The sequence below is a fragment of the Cebus imitator genome, unplaced genomic scaffold (assembly GCF_001604975.1).
Source record: "Cebus imitator isolate Cc_AM_T3 unplaced genomic scaffold, Cebus_imitator-1.0 Scaffold580, whole genome shotgun sequence".
NCBI classification, from domain to species: domain Eukaryota; kingdom Metazoa; phylum Chordata; class Mammalia; order Primates; family Cebidae; genus Cebus; species Cebus imitator.
The window spans coordinates 17,433-39,537 of record NW_016107895.1 but is presented as its reverse complement, the minus strand read 5'-3'; the positions used below and the strand labels follow the sequence as shown (position 1 = coordinate 39,537).

At 40.5% G+C, this 22,105-nt stretch overlaps 2 protein-coding genes across 5 annotated transcripts in view; one reads left to right on the top strand and one right to left on the bottom strand.

The window, feature by feature from the left end:
- The window catches only part of TMEM255A (transmembrane protein 255A), a 50,358-nt gene extending 36,784 nt beyond the window's left edge, over positions 1-13,574 (top strand). For both annotated transcript variants that reach the window (XM_017516352.1, XM_017516351.1), the window contains 2 exons: positions 3,656-3,799; positions 11,189-13,574. In XM_017516352.1, coding sequence (XP_017371841.1) covers positions 3,656-3,799; positions 11,189-11,347 — 303 coding nt within the window. In that variant the 3' untranslated portion in view covers positions 11,348-13,574. The remainder of the gene's footprint in view (positions 1-3,655; positions 3,800-11,188) is intronic.
- Positions 13,575-13,824: 250 nt separating this feature from the next.
- Positions 13,825-21,545, bottom strand: ZBTB33 (zinc finger and BTB domain containing 33). 3 transcript variants are annotated; one of them, XM_037734181.1, is made up of 4 exons: positions 21,242-21,545; positions 19,444-19,545; positions 19,055-19,172; positions 13,825-18,789 (listed from the first exon to the last, which is right to left on the bottom strand). In XM_037734181.1, exon 4 carries the CDS (start codon positions 18,785-18,787, stop codon positions 16,817-16,819), a length of 1,971 nt encoding a protein of 656 aa, XP_037590109.1. In that variant the 5' UTR covers positions 18,788-18,789; positions 19,055-19,172; positions 19,444-19,545; positions 21,242-21,545; the 3' UTR covers positions 13,825-16,816. The 3 variants fall into 3 exon arrangements, with proteins under 3 accessions (XP_037590109.1, XP_037590108.1, XP_017371833.1); XM_037734180.1 differs by lacking the exon at positions 19,444-19,545; XM_017516344.2 differs by lacking the exons at positions 19,055-19,172; positions 19,444-19,545.
- Positions 21,546-22,105: the final 560 nt, after the last annotated feature.

Here is a 22,105-nt window from a genome sequence, read left to right as displayed (position 1 = left end):
GGTCCTGGCAACCCTGTCAAAAATCAATTAATTGCAGATATATAGATTTGTTTCTGCATTCTTAATTTCACTGTTATCTTTGATCTCCCAAGGAAAAAAAGGGTTTGTTGGTGGTCTGTCCTGATTGAGTCAATAATGGCCCCTAAGTATCTACAAAGTGCTTTTGCACAATTAATTTTCACTATTACTACCTTGTGAGGTAGGTATTACTGTCTCTGTTTAACAGGTGAGGAAACAGGCCAAGAGGGGTCAAGTGACTTGCCCAGAGCTGTGTAGCAGAACTGGGACTGGAGCCCAGATTTGTCAGATGCCAGAGCCTTTGCTCTTTCTACTCCATCCCAGCTGCCTCTGACTAATATTTGGATATCCCTTTCCGGTTCTATGAGTGTTTTAACAGATATTACCTCCTTTGTTTAGTTGATTTAATTTAAAAAATTAAAAGCAAGTTATTTTCACCTGTTGGGAGCTTCTCTCACAGTAAGAAAGGAGAGCAAGGGAAGTACCGAGCATTATCAAATGCCAAACCTGGGAACTCTATCAAGGACGAGAGCAGAAAAAAAATGAAAGCAAAGATCAGGGGAGATCTTTGATTCATGAGATTAGAGAACAACAGAGGGGGCACAGAAAAGGGTACCAAGGAGGAACCATTGCCTAGATCACTATATTAAAATAAGAACACAGTGGATCAGGCGCTGTGGCTCATGCCTGTAATCCCAGCACTTTGGAAGGCCGAGGCAGGTGGGTCACGAGGTCAAGAGATTGAGACCATCCTGACCAACGTGGTGAAACCCTATCTTTACTAAAAATACAAAAATTAGCTGGGCATGGTATCGCATGCCTGTAGTCACAGCTACTCGGAAGGCTGAGGCAGAAGAATCGCTCTAACCTGGAAGGCAGAGGTGCAGTGAGCCGAGATCGTGCCATTGCACTCCAGCCTGGCAGCAGAGCGAGACTCCATCTCAATAATAATAATAATAATAAAATAAATTAAGAAAAATAAGAACATGGTGTAAGAAGTCCTGGAACATCATTCAGGTGAGCCTGAATATGATCCTTGGCCTACATCCAAATGTAGTTGGTGATTTGTGATGTGCCTCTCCCTGGGTAGAGTCCCCTGGGGTCTGCAGGGAAGCCCAGGGGTGCTGGCAAATGGAAGCCATTTCCAGGGACTGAGGACAGGAGCCAAGGGCTGTGAGCTGGCAGCCTTCAATGGAACCAGCTAGGAACCACCATTTCCAAAGTTGTGGGATCCTGAAAGGAACCCTGACCAGAGGTGCTTGGTGAAAAAGATCTTAAAGAAATGTTTGAAGAAGTGTTTCTTGACCAAAGATATGAGGATTTGAGACAAATCTTTTTTTTTTTTTTTTGGGACTCAGCCAGCTAGAATTTTTTTTTTTTTTTTTGAGACGAATCTTTAAGAAGTGAATATATCTTTCTATTTTCTCCTAATTGGTATCGCTGGTTTAGAGTAAACTGGAGAGGGAAAAAAGTAGCATTCTTTCCAAAGTCCACAATCATTGTCTCAGAATAGACTCAGTTTTGTCCAGGCAAGATTGCTTTCACCATTTCCTGTGCTACCTAGTAACCTTTTGTGTTACTGGAGCTCAGAATGCTACTGATCAATATTGGGGGGGGGGGTCTCACAGTGTAAGCCCCAGAATTCTAACAGAAATACACATACATACACACACATACACATACATACACATGGGATACACACACACACACACACACACACACACACAGTCCTATATGTGCACACAAATAGAGACAGGGCCAAAATTTATTGTAAAATCAGATTTATTGATTTAAAATGTAACTAGACCAATATTTTGGGTTATCTCTTTTGCCCCATCCCTGACCAAGTATTCACTCCACTCCCCACTTCCTCTTCTTCCCTCTCTCTTGTTGCCTTGTCCATTTTCTCTATATTCTCTACCCCCGACTCTCTTCCCTTGAGAGGCTTTCCTATATTCATTTACTCTTCCTCTCATGTTTTTCTCATGCTGCCTTCTCTATAATAGCCAACTTCCTTTCAAATATTATCTGGACCCTTGGCCTTGCTGAACACACAAAAACTTTTACATAGTTTACATTACATGGTACTATTGTTTCTCCACAGTTAGGCTTTATTTATTTAGATAGAAGAGCTGGTTTCATTTAGCAAGAGCTGGAGGGTGTGTTTTTAATTGACAGAATGCCAAGGGAACATGATTTCTGGTACTTCCCCAGGGATAAAATTTCTTTTTAGAATTCTGGTGGAGAGGTAAGGGCATTTCTGAGTGCTCTCCTCTGTAAAGCAGGCCAGCTCTTGGAATGGTCAAGATCTCAGCCCTCTCCCACACATTGAAGAGGCTGACAAACATTTATCTGGCTGTCTGTGAGCTTCATTATAATGACTGAGGCTTGTAGCTCTTCAAACCTCCTAGAGATGTAAACAGTAACCCACTCCAAGGAAGAGAGCAACAGAACTGTGTTGAAACTTGCTGTAAGGGAGTTCCCCCCTGCCAACACCCTAACATGGTTGCCTTTGTGACTGCCAAAGCCTGCCTACACATTTTTATCACTTGAGAGGAAGCTCCTGCCTCTCTGTTAATGTACTGTAGATATGTTCCAGAAAGAAAACACATTGATTTTTCAGACAGCTCTCAATTATACACATGAATGGAGGAGATGTCAATGACATGGAAGATGGAAAAAACACTTAACCCCACACCTTGACCCATGTGGCACAAACACAGTACTACTCGGGAACTAATGAGTAGTGGTAACTTCCTTTAGCAGTGCTTTGGCCCTGATGAGAGCAGGGCCTCCATTCTAGACAACATTAGCTTTAACCCTTAAAGGGCTACACACACCACATGTTGTGAAAAGGATATAAAATTATGTCTGCATTGTTTTATTTACACACAAAAAGAAGGATCAATGTATTCTTCTTGGTCTTTCATGGCTTCTGTGCACTGCTAGGATTTTGCCTCTACTTTATAGGGCTGATGAGAAATGAATGCCGTTCATGTCTTCAGGAAAACCCCTTAGCAAGGTTGAGATCTCTAAGATTCCTTACAACTTTTACAAACTCTTTGTGATTGAGCGCACTGTGTCACAGCAAGAGCGCTACGCTTTTCAGCCTTGTCTATTTGACATTTTGCATTTTGAGTCTTCTTTTTTCTTTTTAATTCTTGTTTTTAAAAATCACACAAATAATTTCAACTTTTCTATAGGTTTAAATTTTTCAACTTAAAAACTTTGGGGAAAATGACACAATACAAATTAGTTGCAAACACTTTGACATATATAGTAGAAAGTTAAGAGTCCCTATATAGTTTGTAATACTACTCCCCTCCCCAGTGATAAACCACAGTTAACAGTTTGCTATGCATCTTTCTAGGTTAATTTCTTTGCATTTACTAACATACAAGCATGTATAATTTGGGGGGTCTTTTTTAAAAAACATAAATTGGGATTATATTATGTTAATATAACATAGTGGCTTTTAAAACATAAAAATATATCCTGGGCAACTTTCTCTAACTAGGTCCACATCATTGTTTATCAATAGCTGCATGGTATTCCATAGTATAGATGTACCAAGTTTATTTAACCGTTCTTCTAGTGATGAATGCTTATGTTGTTTCTAATTTGTGTTTTTCTACAGAACCCAACTCTCCCAGCACTGAACTGTTCTGTTGAAAATACCCATCCAACAGTTTCTTACTATGCTCATCCCCAAGTGGCATCCTACAATACCTACTACCATAGCCCTCCTCACCTGCCACCATATTCTGCATATGACTTTCAGGTATGTTTTGGGAGAAAAAAAAATTATTACCAATTGCTTTTACTCGTGCTCTCTTGTTCTCTCCCTAAATTCAATTATTGGAACCTTTCTATTGTCTGCATATGTATGAGGTAGCCAGGCATCTCCCTGATGGCCAGCGGCCTATGGGTGCTAGCTTAAGGACTATGTAGGCAGGAAATGATGGAAGAAATGGGAGAGTGGAAACTGGCCAAGAGAATAAACAGAGAGATGGAAGAAAAAGGGAGAGAGGGAGGTAAGATCAAGATATCCCAAATTGCCTTGAACTACAGCAAGGAGAAGATAACTTGGTTGGGAAATGGCAGCTCATTAGTATGCTACCATGGAACCCTGTCCACCAGTGGCTTTTTCCATTCCTCTGATATGGGGTGAGGCCTAATCCTGCTCCTTAACACAAGAGCATTCTGAGCCGTACAAGGGTTTGAATCAAACCTGTAATGAGGAAGAAGTCCCATTCTTTTCTCCAGGCTTCCTAACTAGGACTACACAGAGAAATACACAGAGTATTTTTATAACACCGCTCCCCCTTTTGCCCTAATATCACATAGGTCAGAAATAGTACTACCAAATTTGCACTTTCCCTTTTTCCTTTTGAACTATGACTACTAGTAGGAAAGCAGAACCAAAAAAGGCACTTAATTTTAAAAAATTCATTGTACGCAGAACACTGAACTAGACACTTTGGACAAACAAGTGAAATGGTCCTTTAAGTATGTATAATGATTATAAACCCTTGAGCAAAGAAGAGCAAAGTTACACTAAACTCTAGTTAATTCAGCCGGGTGCAGTGGCTCACATCTGTAATCCCAGCACTTTGGGAGACCGAGGTGGGCAGATCACAAGGTCAGGAGTTCGAGACCAGCCCTAACCAACACAGTGAAACTCCGTCTCTACTAAAAATAAAAAAATTAGCCAAGCATGGTGGTGCGTACCTGTAATCCCAGCTACTAAGGAGGCTGAGGCAGGAGAATCGCTTGAGCCCAGGAGGCAGAGGTTGCAGTGAGCCGAGATTGCGCCACTGCACTCCAGCCTGGGCAACAGAGCAAGACTCCATCTCTCTCTCTCTCTATATATATATATATGTAGATATAGATAGATAGATAGATATAGATATATATATATATAGAGAGAGAGAGAGAGTTAATTCAAATTTTAGAGACCAAAGGAAATACCTTTTAAGGAAGGGAAACTCATAATAAATTTATTGATCAAGAGCCCATGAATGTTCCATGGGGACATAAAAGTATGACTGTCTGGGGGTACTTCCAATTAACCAGCCAGTTTGGCAATACAAAGCTCTTGGGCAACCAAATTTCAACTTCAGTTTGGCAAAATAATTGAAACTTAAAAATCTGATTAAGTTGAATAACATGGTGTTGTGTTTGGTTTAGATGACATTTGGAGATGTCTGTGGCTCTATAATGCAACAATAATACATTATAGTATGAACATAGACTTGTTCATTTGTATAAAATATAGCACTAGTTTAAAAAGGTATCCATTAACCCATTTATGCCAGAGGTTGCAAAATTATTTTTTGTGAAAAATCACACATTGGTGATGACCTTGAACAAGAGGATACAAATAACTCCCACAAGCTTAGCATTCCAATAATGGAACACTAGGCATAAATGGATTAAAGCTTAGAAAATATAATGATAGAATTAGTTCTAAAGCCTACTATGTAATATGCAACAATATGTAATAATAATGCATATAATGCTATATGTATTATTATTGCATTATAGAGCCACAGACCTCTCCAAATGATATCTAAACCAAACACAACATTTTATTCAACTTAATCAGATTTTTAAGTGTACACAGGTAGATAACTCAGGTAACTTGTTACCCAAATAGGTGGTATAGACTGGAAAACACAAATATGTTCAAGAAGAGCATAGATAATTTCAATAGTGACTGAGGCAACAAGGAATTCTTTAAGAGAATGCAGGGATGTTGAGGTTAACACAAGGAGGGTCATCATTCTTTTGGGGTCCCTATAATAAAAAGTCATCCTGAAATAGAGGAGCCACACATGAGTCTGGCCCAAGACACTTCCTCTACTTTTACATCAAAGTAAATTACATTGATTTCAGGATTTTCACTTTATAATGAACCCTTTAAGTAGGGAAAATAATATATCTGGTTATGGTTACCACAAACTCTAAGGTTGGAAACCTGTCTTTTGGGTATGGAGCATCATTCCTCATTCAAATCCTACTCCAGAAATGAAAGCAAGATAGACAATTCCAACAGTGACTTGGGTTGTTGGTTTCGGTTCAATGTTTACTCTGTGTTCCACATGCCACGCATTGAGCTAGGAGCTATGGAAATAGAAATTAAATGAGATAGTCCCTGCATTAGTCTAGGGACTTGGGGGTGGGGGGTCAGAGGACAGCAGTGGGGACAAAAAAGTAAAGAAACTGTTTCTCAGAGTGCTATGGAAACAGTATACCTAACCCAGAGAAGGGATCCAGATTTAGCCACTTAGTCCAAACCTATACTATGGGCTTAAAGCAGGGAATTTAGGGATTGTAGAAGTCTCTACTTTTTAGTAACAGCTGCTATCCACTGAGTACTTACTATGTACTAAGCATTGTGCTAACTGCTTTACGTGTATCATCATTCAACTATTTACTTCTTTGAGAGAAGTACTCTTGTAATTGCCATTTTTAAGATAAGATGACTGAATCATGGAGAGATTAAGTGACTTCACCAAAGTTACAGAGGCAGTAAGTGAAACAGCAAGGATTTGTATCCAGGGCTGTCTGATTCCAGAAATTGGGTTGGAAGGTTTTTGAAGTTGTGAATCTGAGTGGAACATAGATCTTTTTCCCAGTTAATTTTGGGATATTTATACTTTCTATGGTTTAAATTGTGGGCTTCATACTCATGGTCCTCAGAAAGGGTCTCTTTACTCTTTTTTAGTTAAATTATTAAATTGATCCCCAGTAAACAAGGATTCCCTTTCTTCATGCATTCCCCAGGGGAGAATTTAGGGGCTGCTTGGACACTTTTTATATGTCTCCCAGTTCTTTCCCTAGGCTCAGGTCTTTAGTATTTCCTGTTTTAAGACTTTATAATTGTATAGCACAGCTCTCAAGAGGGTAAGATTTTAAGTGATTTCTCTGTAGAACTTAAATGGTTTCATTTTAGTATTTTAGTTGAGCTTTCTTTTGCTCACCAAGTTTCATGCCCTTATGGTTTCATAGACAAAAATACCAGTCTTTACACAAGAAGGTCAGCAAGGCACAGTGGCTCACACCTGTAATCCCAGCACTTTGGGAGGCCAAGGCAGGTGGATCACCTGAGGTTGGGAGTTGGAGATCAGCCTGACCAACATGGAGAAACCCCATCTCTACTAAAAATACAAAATTAGCTGGGTGTGGTGACTTATGCCTGTAATCCCAGCTACTCAGGAGGCTGAGGAAGGAGAATCAATTGAACCTGGGAGGCGGAGGTTGCAATGAGCCGAGATCGCACCATTGCACTCCTGTGAAACAAGAGCGAAGCTCCATCTCAAAAAAAAAAAAAAAAAAGAGGCCAAGAAACATCTGCTTATATTCCCAGATAAATAAAAAGCAGTCAGCAAATGCACTCCAGATCTGAGAATAAAACTACCAGAAGTACAGACACACCTCCAAAAGGCCAGAGCTCCCTCATGCTCTTCTGACTGTAAAATGACCTAAGTTACAACCAGAAAATGGACCTTTCTAGACTTTGTTCTGAACGATTTCCCATTTTGGTTATTTCCAAGTAGGACTACTTCTGTGACTTTGGGTTTGGTGATTTCAACTTCCTTTTGATACTGAGGCTAATAGAGGGATGAGGAAAAAATACAATGTTTTGTTGTAACACCTCAAAGTCATACCCTTATTGGGTAGCTGTCCAATAAGGAAGCCTGGGAAACACTTCCTGTGGTCAGACATGAGCAAGGATTTGAGTCTGGTCAGCTGGCCCTGAGGAAGTTTTGAGTGCTGAGCTTAGAGAAATTGGATTCTTTCAAGCACTGGATTCCAGGGTATTCTTGCTTCTCAGGAACAACCCATACTCCAAAGCAGGAAGGATATAAGCTGAGACTATCTGTACCTCCTTGCTTATCTATCCAACACTCATTTCTCTTGTCCTTTGCACTATTTCCCACTACCCCTTCAGCTTTAGCCAAGTAGTCCAAAATCTTTAGCATACAACACATCAGTTTCTACTGCTAGAAAATTAAACCCAGCTTTTTATAAACCCCTCAAGGTTCCTAGCCATGCTTTCCAGTCTGGCATACTGGGCCAGTCCCCCTACTTTAATCATAGAATAGTCCCTTTCCCATCAATTTGGTGACCTGCCAAGTTTAGGCTTAAAACAAAAGTCTCAACCTATGCAATTCAAAAGTGCCTCTGTTTATCCTATTTATTAAATCACAAGGGTACACTAGGTTTTACTCTAGCCACTAAAAGTTACTCATTATAAATTGGGCCAATTTGATACAAGGGTTGCTTTAATCTTGGGGGAGGGCAGTTTATAGCACAGGTTGCTGAGAGCCTTACAAGGCTGTTGTTGCTATCACTCAACTTTTTCTTCCCCCGCCCCCTGCTGTCAAGTTTTTCCTTTCTTCCCCTCTTTTCCCTTTTTCCTGATTCACCCCTATTTTTCCTCCTTCTTTACCCACTCTTCTCTCCATCTCCCCAGCCTTTGTTTCCGGGAGCAGAACAGAGGGAATGCACAGTACCAACAGATGCTGGGTTTTGCCCTTGGGTCACAGTGTCTTTAGTAATTATCACCAGCCAGTTTCAGGGCTCTTTGTGGAGTCACTGTCCCACAAGGCTCCTGAAGAGAGAAGCATGCCCTGACAGAAATGCACATTGATCTTGAAGAGTATAGGTCAGCCATCAAGCAGAGAGGAGGCAGGCTGAGGTGGAAGAGGAAAGCCACCTGTGTCCCTGAAAGGGTGGTGCTCCTCTTTGAGCATCATCAGCCTGTTGGTTACCCCAGCCTCTTAGCAGCAGCTCAGGAAGCTGGAGCTGACTAGGCCCATCAGTAGGCTATTTAGATGCTCTTCATGTTTGATGGTACGCAAGGATTCAAAGCTCTGTTCTCCTGAGCTGCCCACAGCATTATTAAAGTCACACTCTCAGGCAGGAACCAGAATACACCAGGCCAACTCCCCAGCTGTGACAAAGCCAAATCTTTCCCAAGGTGCCTGCCTGTTGCTAGGAAACTATGCACTGGTACTGTGGGCCTTTTCCCCCACAAAACCCCAAGGTTGTGTGGACTACAGCCAGTTAGCTCCCTAGCTCTGCCAGGAACCCTTCAATTTTATCCTTGAGACTCCCAGCATCCTCAAAGGGAAGTGAGAATCATGCCCCCTCCCCCCATACTTCCCAAACACAAAACTGAGAAGTGAAAACCCAAGGGCCGTTGTACCACCCCCTTTTATTATCAAAGTGTACAACTGCCACCCACAGCAGCTGCTGCCCACAGAAGCCTTTTAATGCCTCTCAGGACAGAACTGCCTTTAGCTTCACTGCAGGAAACTTGCCTCTCCCTTCTGTGGCTGGGAACACCTAAAACTGGCCTACAGGCTCTCATGTCATCTCTGTAGCGGGATTTACAGAGGCAGTGAGTGCCACATGCCTCACAGAAATTCTTTGCCCTGGTGGGTTTTTTTTTCCCCTCTCCGGTTAAGACGAGAGCGTTCTTAGTTGAGGAAAGCAACAGAACAGGAGGGAGAGAGAGGAGGAGGAGGAAGGGAGAGTTTGAAGGGTGCAAGATGGAAAATCAGGAAATCACTACACTGATGTTTTAACAAAGGGTATCATCGTGGAGGAGAAAAATTGAGTGTTTGGGAAGGAATCTAGATTGTCTCAAGTCCACTGCCTCAGGTTGTTTTGCCTTTAAGGGCTCTCCAGATTCTATGAACCTGCCATTTCTTCACTCAGAGTGAAATAATGGATGGGATTTGGGAGGCAGGGGATGATGGAAACTATCATCTCTTCTCAGTCTTAACATTATGTGATAAGGAACAGATTATTTCTGTGTCTCAAGCAAGGCTTAGACATCTCAACATATATTTTATTTATTTATTTTATTCGAGACGGAGTGTCATTCTGTCACCCAAGCTGGAGTGCAGTGGCGTGATCTTGGCTCACTGCAACTTCTGCCTCCCAGATTCAAGGGATTCTCATGCCTCAGCCTCCTGAGTAGCCAGGATTACAGGCTCCCACCACCACGCCCAGCTAAGTTTTGTATTTTTAGTAGAAACAGGGTTTTGCCATGTTGGCCAGGTTGGTCTCGAACTCCTGACCTCAGGTGATCCACCCACCTCGGCCTCCCAAAGTGATGGGATTACAGGTGTGAGTCACCACACCCAGCCTAGATTTTGTTTTTTAAAAACATGCCAAGTTCATCTTATATGCTCCCGAAGTTGTATTCACTCATTCAAGATTTGTTGAGCACCTACTACTTGGCAAGTACTATTCTGAGCTCTGGAGGATACAGCAATGAACACAGCAGGCCAACTCTCCTTCAGCAAGGAAATCACTAGGGTCAAGGATATTCATGGGCCAGGGAGAGAAGGAGGCAAATGAATCCTAACATGCCAATTCACCGGGTGTTTTAAAAAATTCATTTCCATTCCTTTCCCAAAGGCTAATAACCTTTCCCAGAGTCAGACAACACAAAGTAAAATTGAATACTCAGTGTCTCTGCAACCTGACATATTGCTCCTCATTCTCACCTCCATGCCTTTGTAACTCTTTGCTCTCCAAGCTACTCTGCACTTGGGGATGAGGGGGAAGCAGTTAAGGTGGAATAGAAAATGTTGGACTTGGGCGTCAGAAAACTCCAAATCCAAGCAAGCTATTTAACCTCTCTGATCTTTGTTTCCTGTCTATGAGAGGGGCTCCTGACCACTGCACTGCCTCTCTGTGATATACTCTTTTAGCAAAGACTTTCCCAGAGATCAATGGCTTAGCCTCATTAAATGTTCTCAAGGCCAAAATTACCTTTTCGAAGACTAGTTGGGATGCTGTTGCCATAGCTCAAGGGAGACGTATTGGAGGCTTGAGTTATAAATGTAGAAAAGGGAGTGATTGATTCAAGAGGCAACACAGAAGTAGAAGCAACAGGATTTGGTAATTGACTGGATGCGGGCTGCAAGGGATCTCGGAAGAGGATTCCATATTTCTGCAGGTGGCTTGCAGCCTGAGTGACTGAGAGAACCACCTGTTCCATGCTCATTAATTCTGAGGTTTAGGAACTCTCTGTTCTTCCAAACAGAAAAATAATCTTTGGCCCATGTTCAATTTTAAATAGTAATGACTGTTCAGAGAATTGCAAACTCACTGCCTAAACTGATGTTTTCTTTTTATTACACAGCATTCCGGTGTGTTTCCATCCTCCCCTCCCTCTGGACTTTCTGATGAGCCCCAGTCTGCCTCTCCCTCACCCAGCTACACGTGGTCCTCAAGTGCACCGCCCCGTTACTCTCCACCCTACTATCCACCTTTTGAAAAGCCACCACCGTACAGTCCCTAAAGAGGAATGCCTGCCGGCTATTGAGATGATTGTGGCTTTTGTATTTCTGCTTCAGTGGAAGTGTGTAGGGTACAAAATTTAAAGTGTGACTCTTACACATAAAGTTTTACAGTGGCCTGCCAGGCTAGGGAAAGATAGGGATGAAGCTTATTCGTTATTAGTGCAGAGCAGGGGTGGCTAGGCTGAACCCAGCACTTCCAAGAAAGGCAGCTCATACTCTCTAAGCAAGGCTGGGGAGCCAGCCCAGCAAGACGCTTATCGTGTTTGGACCTGCATTACTCTCTTCTCCACCTCTGTATTCAGCAGAAGCGTGGTTGCCATCTGTTTCACTTAATGTAAAAGAGTGTTGTCCTCAGGCCCTTGGCAGATTGCCACCCCAGCACTGAGGTTGAAGCACCTGGTTTATAGGCCCTATCTTTCCCTACCACTAAAGTCAGTCCCTAAGGAAAATTTCCCAGCTGATGGGGCTACACAGTAGTTCCAATACAGAGTTTTGGCCAGGATTTTGTGTCTGGATGTTGAAAAAGGCTGCCGACATCCCTTACCCCTTTCTTCTCTGTGAGTATGGTAAAAATGGCTGTTGTGAACACCCAGCTCAGCTTTTGTTAGTGGTACCTCCTAAAGGGAAAAGAGCAATATTCCTGCATCTTGAGTAGTGAGGAACAGTATGTACTGTTATGGAAGCACTGAAATACAGAGCAACATGTGAGATGTTTTAAGTAGATCACTTAGGAGACAGTGGTTCTACTACATGTTGCATTATTCCAAAATACATTCACTACAGGAGATATAAATCTTACGGTTGTAATTCAGAGTTTAAAAATGTGATAGATTAGGCTCTTGGGTCGTGATATAAATTGTTACTAATCTTTGTGACTATTTAATCTTCAAATATTGTGCTTCAACCCCAGCAAGCCGCACGTATCCTGCACCTCACCCCAAAAGATTCATCTGTATTTTAATGCCACTGCTCTTATTGGTCCTTTTTTGTGTTGAGACCAGTCATGACAGCATTCCAGATTATGGAAGTGTTACAATGCCGCTTCAAGTCTGCAAAACCTCAAACGTAGCCCACTTGACAAATACTTAAGTGTTATGGTAGATTTAAAATTCATCTGGCACACCGTGGTAGGTATTTGTACAGTTCTTTTAATTATACATCGCTTTACACCATCAACTTGATGAGTTTAAAACACTTTGCACCCATGGCTTCACTTCAAAATGAACACCTTCATTGTGATCTTATATTAACCTGAAAATTGACTGATTTAAAGGAAGACCCATAATCCTACACTTTACAACGTAAACATACAGGGGCTATAGGAGGGTATCTAATTAGACGGTTCTGCAAACACAGAACACACACTGGAAAATTTTCCAGCCAATTTTGCTACCTCCCAACTTGATGGATTAGAGGTAGCAGGCAAATGCTGGTGCTCCCATCTACCTTGTAGACACCCAGCCATCAAGAATCAAGGCACAAGAAGTGCATTCTCTCATTACTAACAGTAAATGTTTGCAAGATATCCAGTTTAACTTCTAGCATCATGAATATTGTCTTACCCAGATTTTGAATCTAAAAACTATAATCCTTTTGTGTTATACAAAATTACTATGATTTTTTTACAGTTCTGAGCATATTAAAATTCTATTGGATTTCAAAAAGAGACTAATACCCAATTGACTTGCTAAAGAAATACCAACTTGTGATACTCAATTTCTTGGCCATTTACACTTGACCGTTTGCTTTAGTGAATGTGCATATTTAATTTTTTAAAGCACCATTCCACAGTATATCCTACATTTATCACATTTCTTAAAGTGTTAAGATTCTATAGCTCATTTCTATATATTTTTCTTACTTTACAAAATAACCTGAATCAGTATACATTTTGTAACTTATTTTTGAGCAGCTTCTTTTATTACATTGAATTATATAAAGTGCATGTTACCTTAGAAAAATTGAGACTTGCTGCTTTACTCTTTTGCAAAACATTTGCTGTAATGAAGGGATTTGTATTTCCAGTATGTATCTTGACTGCATTTTGTAATATTTACTGCTTTATTCCTAATTCCGCTTTAAAGTATTGAACTGGGCATGAAACATTAAAATATTAATCCAGAACCTGTATAAACTGGATGTTGCTTAAAATCTGTATCACTGCCATGTTGGAAACTCAGACTGCTTTTGTGATGTTTCAAATGAATAAAACTATTCTCCTCCTTATCCACTTGTGTCAAGGTAGCTACAAAAGTACAGCAAATGCTCTAAAGCAACTGACACCAGCTACTCACTTTTGACTATCAGGGTTCAAGATAAAAGGGGACATGATTAACCAACACATAAAACCTAATGGGAAATTTTCCCATGCTCTCATCAGAAATACAGCTCCAGTCTCCTGCTATAAAAATTGAAAAACAATATAAAAACCTATATAATTTCTGAAAAACAATCTTGTAAAACACACACTCAAACATGAGAATTAAATCATTTTATTTTTGCCATAAGAAGCTCTAAGAACTAATATCAGGCCACGGTTAATGAAAAGTAGAACTTAAAGTCATGACAGGGAAGACTGTACAAGTGTGAACATTACAGTACTGGGAGAAACGAACAAGGTCTCATAAGGTTGACCAGCTAGGAAGCCAGTGCTGTTGAGTTAGCATTTAATTCTTTAGAATATGCATGCCTTGACAATACAAAATACCTTGATCAATGTTTACCATTGTTTTATCTTTTTGGTACAATGGGGGAAAATGTGGCATTATTTCTTCATAGTGGTTGTGTGTGGGGGGTCATTACCACCAAAATCACAATAATCATTTAAAGTATATTTTAAAGGTAGTCTTGCAAGATTGTTATGGCATTTTAAAATTTCTGTAGTTTGGGCATTTTCATTTTGTCATTTCTTTGAACAAATTACTGTTTCAAATAGTTCCTATCCAGAATATTTACAGGTAATTTAGCATAGGAGTAAATCTGAAGCTAACTTCAAAGAAGAAAAGGAAGTTCAATAGCCACAGAGCTAAGTATAAGTTAGAAAAACAACATGGTAATTTTAAACAGCATCTTGCTACAGATTTCCAATCCAATAAATACCACAAATGAAGGATTTTTGCCCCAAAGAAGTATTTCACATGAACTCTGAACTTTGGATATGGAAAACTGAAGACCCTGAGACACATGCAAGTAAGAGTCTTCTGGCAAAAATACAATTTAATATTCCAGTTTCTCTCCTCCCAAAATACTCCAGAAGATACCTTTAGTAGGCACAGAATTTAAATGTCATATTCAGAATTTACAGAGCACAGCAGCAGCAAATAATTACATCCCTATTATTCAGAATGGATAGTTTTCCATTATAGAATTAGTTCCTGGTTTGTCATAATAGACTTGTAGAAACTGCCAAGTTTTATTATGACAAACTAATTGACCTAGCATTTGAGTCTGAAAGATCTGGAAGCTCTGCTGGCATCAGTATCATTCACATTGGTAATTATGTCTAACTGGTGAAATAGCATTAATGAAACTCAAATTTCCACTGAGAACATTTCAGAGTGCACACTATAGTCAAAGAGTAATGTTATCAATATCTACACAGAAAAGAAACAGATATGGTGATTCCAGAGTTCACAGAGTCTTAAGTTATAAGGTAATTTCAAATATCCCAAGGGTTAGTTTACAAAATGGTTTGAAGGTCTAGACTTACAGAACAGAAAACAGGTAAATGCACATCACTCTACCCCTTGGCAAGCAAAGGATTTTTCTTGCATTATTGCATGTACTGATGCCTGATATCCTCAGCTACCATCTTAAGAAACACTGAAACCATTACCTTCAAATCCAGTTTGCCATAAGAACAATGTATACATGAGAAATTATGATTAAAGCTTTAAGTTCAAAGTCAAGAAATAGACTATTTTTTAAAATACATGGTAAGGAGAAAGAAAATATCTATGTTGAACTAAGAAATACTTAAGCAAGGTTACAAATGACTAATAACTATGCACAACAATCTTTTCCAGTATCAATTTTTTTCTTTGCAAAAACAAAAATCATTTACAGACATTCGACAATTCTGTTATAAATGCTAGGCTATATATATGTTCCAACCTGCTTCCTTTTAATACTAGCACAGTTTAGTACTAGCACTTCAGTAAGTGTTAACTTTATTTTCTGAGTGTTTAAATATGTGTCATTTTAAAAAGAAAAGTGGTATTTATTGTTGTCAAGACAAATGGGAACTGACAAGCCTGTATAACATTCCTTATGTAGTTTTCTGATTGCTATAATATTGCAGCAATTCGCAGATGCAATAAAACTTACTTTAGAAGGGGTAAAAACCTAAGAGATCTTGCTGAAAGGAAAGTACTAGATCACTGATTCAACTATGTCAAATAAAGACTTCCTATGGGAGGGTCTAAGTAATATGAACATTTAAAAATATATGGCAGTAGCCTCCCACCCAAAATATGTAAAAGTCTCACCTATGAAATCTATCATTTACAAGGATTTATACATAAAGATTCATTTGGTGGCTTTCAGATTCAAAATTTGAAAATTTTCATGGGAATGTTTTTAACCACAAGAAGCAAAAAGGAAATCTCCATTCCATTCTCTATCATGTGGTAGCCACAGAATTAAAAATATGTGCAACAGAACTTTTCATCTCCTCCTGTCTGCATTACAGAGATTTGTTTTTTTCATTAGTTTTTTGCCCCCAGAGACCACATTGCAAAGGTATAAAGTGGTCTAGCCACCAAAGTCTTTTACAGACTATGGCAATGAAAGCAAGGATTAATTCTAATTAGCTAAATCTAATTGGTTCTTTAGATGAGAGACTTTTCTGCATGGCTATTTTCATGGAGGGAGGGTAGCAGGAGGTTGCTGTCCACTTGGGACTAGCAGAATACACAACCCAAGTAGAGACTTATTCTGACATTTTCGAGAACAACTCTAAAACTTCTTATTTACTCTTTATGCCATATACAAGACAAAACACACATTTATTGTCTCAATGTTAAGAAAATTGAGAATTCAGCAGTAAAGTGCTAACATGGAAGGGGAAAAAGTTGTAAGATGTACTAGGGTATGCTAATAACTCCAGTTATTTTCAAAGAACATTCAGACTGCTTCAAATTCTATTCAGAAAAACTCTCTCCAAGCTTCTTATTTTTGCGTCTTTTAAATGAGCTGGAAGCTTATTATAAAAACAGATACTTAGTGAGTGGGGGGAGGGTCTCACTTCTACTCAAACGTTCAGAAAAATTTACTTCTAAAAATTATCAACAAATAATCCCACTTCACTACCTTCAGATAATGTGGCAGATCAAATTAACTTGTTCACACCTTAATTTGTTTTACCGATCTTCTGAAACCCTGCCTCATCATCCAAAACGAAACTTTCTAGTATTTCAAAGAAGTTTAAGATTCTGGTTTTATAAATTCAAACTCAGTACTGCCGTCTGTTACATTGTGTTTAAAAATGGAATAATTTTCCTGCTAATAAAAATATCTTCCCAGGTCATTGGCTTGTTCTGAGTAGATGTGGTGGTCCCTACTGGAGGTTCTTTTCCAGTGTCAACCTTATACCCAATACCATCATCCTTCATTGCAGGCATAGTGCTTGATCTATCAGAAAGATATGCATATTGTCTGATCTGTAAAGACCTGCATGGATGTAAACGATAAAGCTTTGAGTCCCCAGAAGGATCTTGACTATGAACTGACTTTATATGTGAAGACATAAATTGATAGTTGATGAAAGATTTGCCACAGGCCAAACACTGATACCTTCGCTCCCCTGTGTGATGAATTTCATGCTTTGTGCGATATTCTGCAAGAGGAAATACCTTCTCACAGTAACGGCAGGGATACTTCTTCTCCCAAGAATGAATGTTAAAATGTCTCCGCAAGCTTGTCAGACAGACATATGACCTTTTGCACACAATACAGATATAATAGACCCTTCCATCTACTATTAACTCATAGTGATCATCATGTTTTACTTTCATACGTTTGTTTGCCATCTCGCTGCCAGACGTTTTTGGTATTTCATTCTCAAGTCTGGCCTCCCCTTCATCAGGGTCATCTTTGACAGGGATCACTATGTCATAAGTATCTTCACCGATATTTGCATAAACCTTGCAACCAGTCGATAAGCCTTCAATTTCAGTAGCTGTATCTAAAGTAATGATCTTCTGACCCTCCATTAGATGTTTTGATCCTAAGCCTGGATCATTAGTATTTCTAGTAATTATATCTGAAATTTTTAATGAATTGGAAAGTGGTTCTTGAAGAAGTGTAGGAATCTGCATCTTCTGTATTAATGATCCATCAAAACCGGTATTTTGGGAGGTATCAGCCTGTGGGACCAAAGATGTATTACTGACGGCCGAGTCAGGACTGGAGCTAATAGTGTCATCATCATCATCTATAATTTCCTCCTCCTCCTCTTCATTGGCCTTGTTTCCTGTTAAAATAGCACTGTTTGGTGTCGGCTGATTCTGCACAAGTAAATTGATTGAAGAGGGCATATGATTTGGAAGTGAAGAACTGACATTTGGTGGTGTAGAAAGTGGTGTCTGATTTAACAAAATAATGTTGGGAGTCAGATGTGTTGGAGCTGAAGATACCAACAATTTTTCACTTCCTTGTGTTTGGCTCAGAGTTGCCTGATTCACAGGAGTAGGAAGTTTCTGAGTAGGTGTGATATTTGTTAAAGGGGGAGAGTTATTGCTAGCACTAGGTGCAACATCTGAAATAGCAACAGGGCCTGGGTTAGATTGGACCTGTGCCACTGTGTTATTATTCGGCAAAGTCTCCTTTGCGGGCAGAATCTCGGAGCAAAAAATGACATCATCATCATCATTGTCAGAATCGGTAACAATGATCTTTTTCATTTCATAATCTTCGGCAGATAATGAAAAAGACTCTGTGATAATAGGCATTATAGTAGCCCCATTATCTTGGGCTTCATCTTTTGTTTTTTGTATTACAAGGTTCTTTTCACCAGAATCAGGAGGTAAGGGTTCAGTATTACCATCCTGAGCTGTACCTGAGATGCTTTTAACCTGTGACAATGGGACACCAAGCTCTGCTATAAATTTCACTCCTAATAACTGCCCTGACTTAATTAGCTCATCAAGCAAATCTGATCTAACACGAACAATTTTAGAACTATAGATATAATTGAGAATTTCTGCAAAGATCTCTGCTCTTATAAAGCTCAGTTCAACAACTTGCCCGGCAACAGAGAAGAGCTGATGGAAGTAGGTACTAGAAGCCGAAAGAATATTCTTGTGGGCCCGGAATTTTCGGTCTTCTACAATAACGGTAACATCACAGAAGAGTCCATGGCCACGTTGCTCATTCAAGGAGTTCAGCAGACTGCCAGAGTACTGAATGTCTGTAGCAGAAATCAGTTTTCTACTCTCCATGCCTTTAAGAGAATGAGAAGAGAGGATGGGAGATGATTAGAGAGAAAAAACTAAAGTACTTATCATTTAGAATCTAAGCGGCAGCATCATTAGTTTATTCAAGTTTTAATCTGTTTGGTTTTTTTTTTTTTTTTTTTTGGCTTTTACAGAAATTGTTCATACAGGCTAGCTTTTGGAACAAGTGTCAAATCCCATTACTTCCTCCTGAGAAGAGCTGAGCAAGTTTTACACCATTATACAGATTTGAAGAGTAATCTCCATAGTCACCTTCTTTTGAATCTTAGGTACATGTATCTCCACTAAGTGATTTTTAAAGATTAGAATTAATTTTCTTAGTCCCAATTTTGGGTTTTCTCTCCAAGAAGAGGTAAGAGTTGATTTTTAACTGTCAAAATTAAGAAAAATCATCATGAATGCACAGGAGTTATTTCATCTGTAAATGATTTAAATGTCAGAAAAGCTTGGTGCGTGCAATACTGAGTCTGAAATACATACTCTTAATGTTAACTAATCTTTAAGAATACATGCAGAATCTACACCCTGGAGCCAATGACATTTGTAAACACTGAAAATTATTATCTCCTAAAGTCCCATTATTTTTCTGTTATTTAAATTGGGGTGCCTCATCTTGACAAACTATTAAACATCTTTCTTACCCTTTCCTCTTTCTTCATCCCCTTGTCCCTTCCCCTCATCTCTCCATCTTTACAATTTCCAGAGGTGGAATGTTAAACAGTGCCAAGTGAAGTCAACAGACACTATCATAAAAAAATATGACAAAGGAAAAGGAAAGTTTACCATTTCTAAATACCCACTTCCAAGAAAACATGAAACACTTCATTTTGTTGGTAAATAATTATGTGCCTTGGTATGAGAACTTTTTCACACCAAATGAGTTAGTGAAAATGTAAACATTAGCTTATTGGAATAGATTACTCTAGAAGGGGGGATCTTAGTAGATTGCATTGCTGTGTGACACTAGCAAAACACCATTTTTTGCACTTTGCAGAAGATATTTCCAGTAACAAAGATGCCAAAGTTTAGGGGAAAAAACCCTATATTAAAATATATATAATATCCATACATATTATATATGGATATATTTTAATATATGGATATTATATATTAACAATTAGTTGACAAGTACCTTTAGTGAAGAAATATTTTTATTAATATTCTCTCCCTTTGAAGTTACCAAAAGGGTATAGATGTCACAATGCTTAAGTTATATACACGTGGAGGGCAGTTCTGTCTCAAGTATCTTCTAAATTTTTCAAAATGATACCTTAAGAACAAACAGCAAGCAAAGAGTCTAAAAATCAAAGATTTAAAACATTATCTATTTGAAGGTGTTGCATGTTAACAGTCCCAAGGAATTCCAGGTTACCACAGAGGCATTCAACGTCAGAAAGGGTGACCTTTGGACAGTTTGCCAAAAACCAGGGCTTCTAAAATACGGGCATTTCGACAGAAGTAAATTTTAAGTGGAAAGACAGGTTTTCTGAAAACGGCACACAATTTTTGTCGTTTGCACACGGGGTCCTCCAATATGGGAATGCGTCAAATGTACGTGTCCAGGTGACACTGGGACTCTGTTTCATTTCGTTTATGTGTCCCCCTCCTCTTCGTCAGGGTGGGCCCAGGACAGCACAAGTCGGTCTGAACCCACCCTGAAGATCTGAGATTTGACTGTGGAAAAGCCACTCTACATCACTGTGAAACAAACCCTTGATCGAGGGCAGGTTTGGAGAGGCTGGTGACGGTGGAAAGAGATAAAAGCCATCCGCGAGGGAGTGAAACAAACCGACACGCGGCTCCCTGCCGCAGCTGAACCTCATCTCCCTTCCTCCACCTCCCTCTTCCCCGCATGGACCCTGCCAGCTGCAACCGAGGTTTTAACCTCAATTCACGTGCAAAGCAAGCTTCTTGCAAATACAGATGGAGGTAAAAACAGCAGAGTGAGGGAGGGAGGAATACGGGGTACCAGGGAAAGTAGAAGGTAGCAAACGGCAGGGTGGGGTGTTGGGGGGGGGGGAGATGAGGCGAAGCAGGCGGCATTGTTGTGCCCCGGGAAGGGGACAGAAAGGAGAATGGGCCCGGCAGAAAAGCTCTAAATCAAAGTAGGGGTAGGCGGAGTAAAAGAGGCACAAAAAAAGCAGGGAGCGGAGCGAGGGAAAAGCCAAGTGGGTCTCTATGACGGGCTCCCCGCGCCCTGGGGCCTACCCAGGGCACCGGCAGCTCCTCAGTCCCTAACGGCGAAGGGGACCGCGCCGCGGCCCTCGCGATTCGTCCCCTCCTTCACTCCCCGGCCCACACAAAGAGGCGAAGGAGCGGAGCCTCCGACTCCGCCGCTTCCTGGTTCAAGTGAGGCGAATGCAAACGCAGGCGCGGCCCAGGGACGGAGAAGGCAGGCGTGCTCCTTGGCCGCCTCCCGGATTGGGGCCGGGTCCTCACCTGCTTCCCGGCGCCGCCGCTGCTCCTCCTCGGGACGCGCGGAAGGCTGAGTCCCCTAACAAGAAGAAGCCGCACTCCCCGGCGATTTTGCCCCTTCTTTAAACGTCGCTCCAGTCTTGGTCGACGTCGACGCGGCCGCCGCCTCCTACCGCCACCGCTGCTACAGCTGCCCCACGCAGCCGACAGAGGGCACAACGCGTGGGCGAAGCGTTGAAGTCAAAGGCGCCCTCCTCTTCCGAGCGATGGCCGGGGCTGTCCGGAAGGGCCCGAGCTTGAGGCGGCTCCACTTCGGCGCCGTGCTCTGCCTTCGGCTCTTTCCGCAAGGGGGCGGAGGAAGACTGGGAAGCTCCCGTGTGTTCGGCTCTTTCCGGAGGGCGAAACGGTGGGAAAAAAGGAAAGGGAAAGATCGGGTAAGGCAGTCGCAAGCAATTGGATGGAAGGGAAGCGAGTCGCTTTCACTGAAATTCAATGAGAACTTCTAGGGCATACAAACTTTTCGTGACTATACAGGTTTCATTTCTTTTGCAAGTTTGAATCTACTCTGTTAGAATCTACTCTGTTAGAAACTACTCTATTAGTTTGAATTACTCTGCTAGATGATAAACCATCTTGAAATATAATCAGAATAAATACAATCAAATATAAATTAACTTCTTATGGTAACTCCAGTTCTGGGATAACAAGACAGCAACTACATTACAGTAACTACTTTTAAGGAAGAAAGTTAGTGTTTGGACAACTACTGTTTTCTTAATTGAATACTAAATGGTGCAGTACTATGTTAATTCCCTCATTTCAACTTGCATTTACTGACCCCATGCTTGATCTGTAGCAAAAACCCTATGTTAGGCTCTCTGGAATACC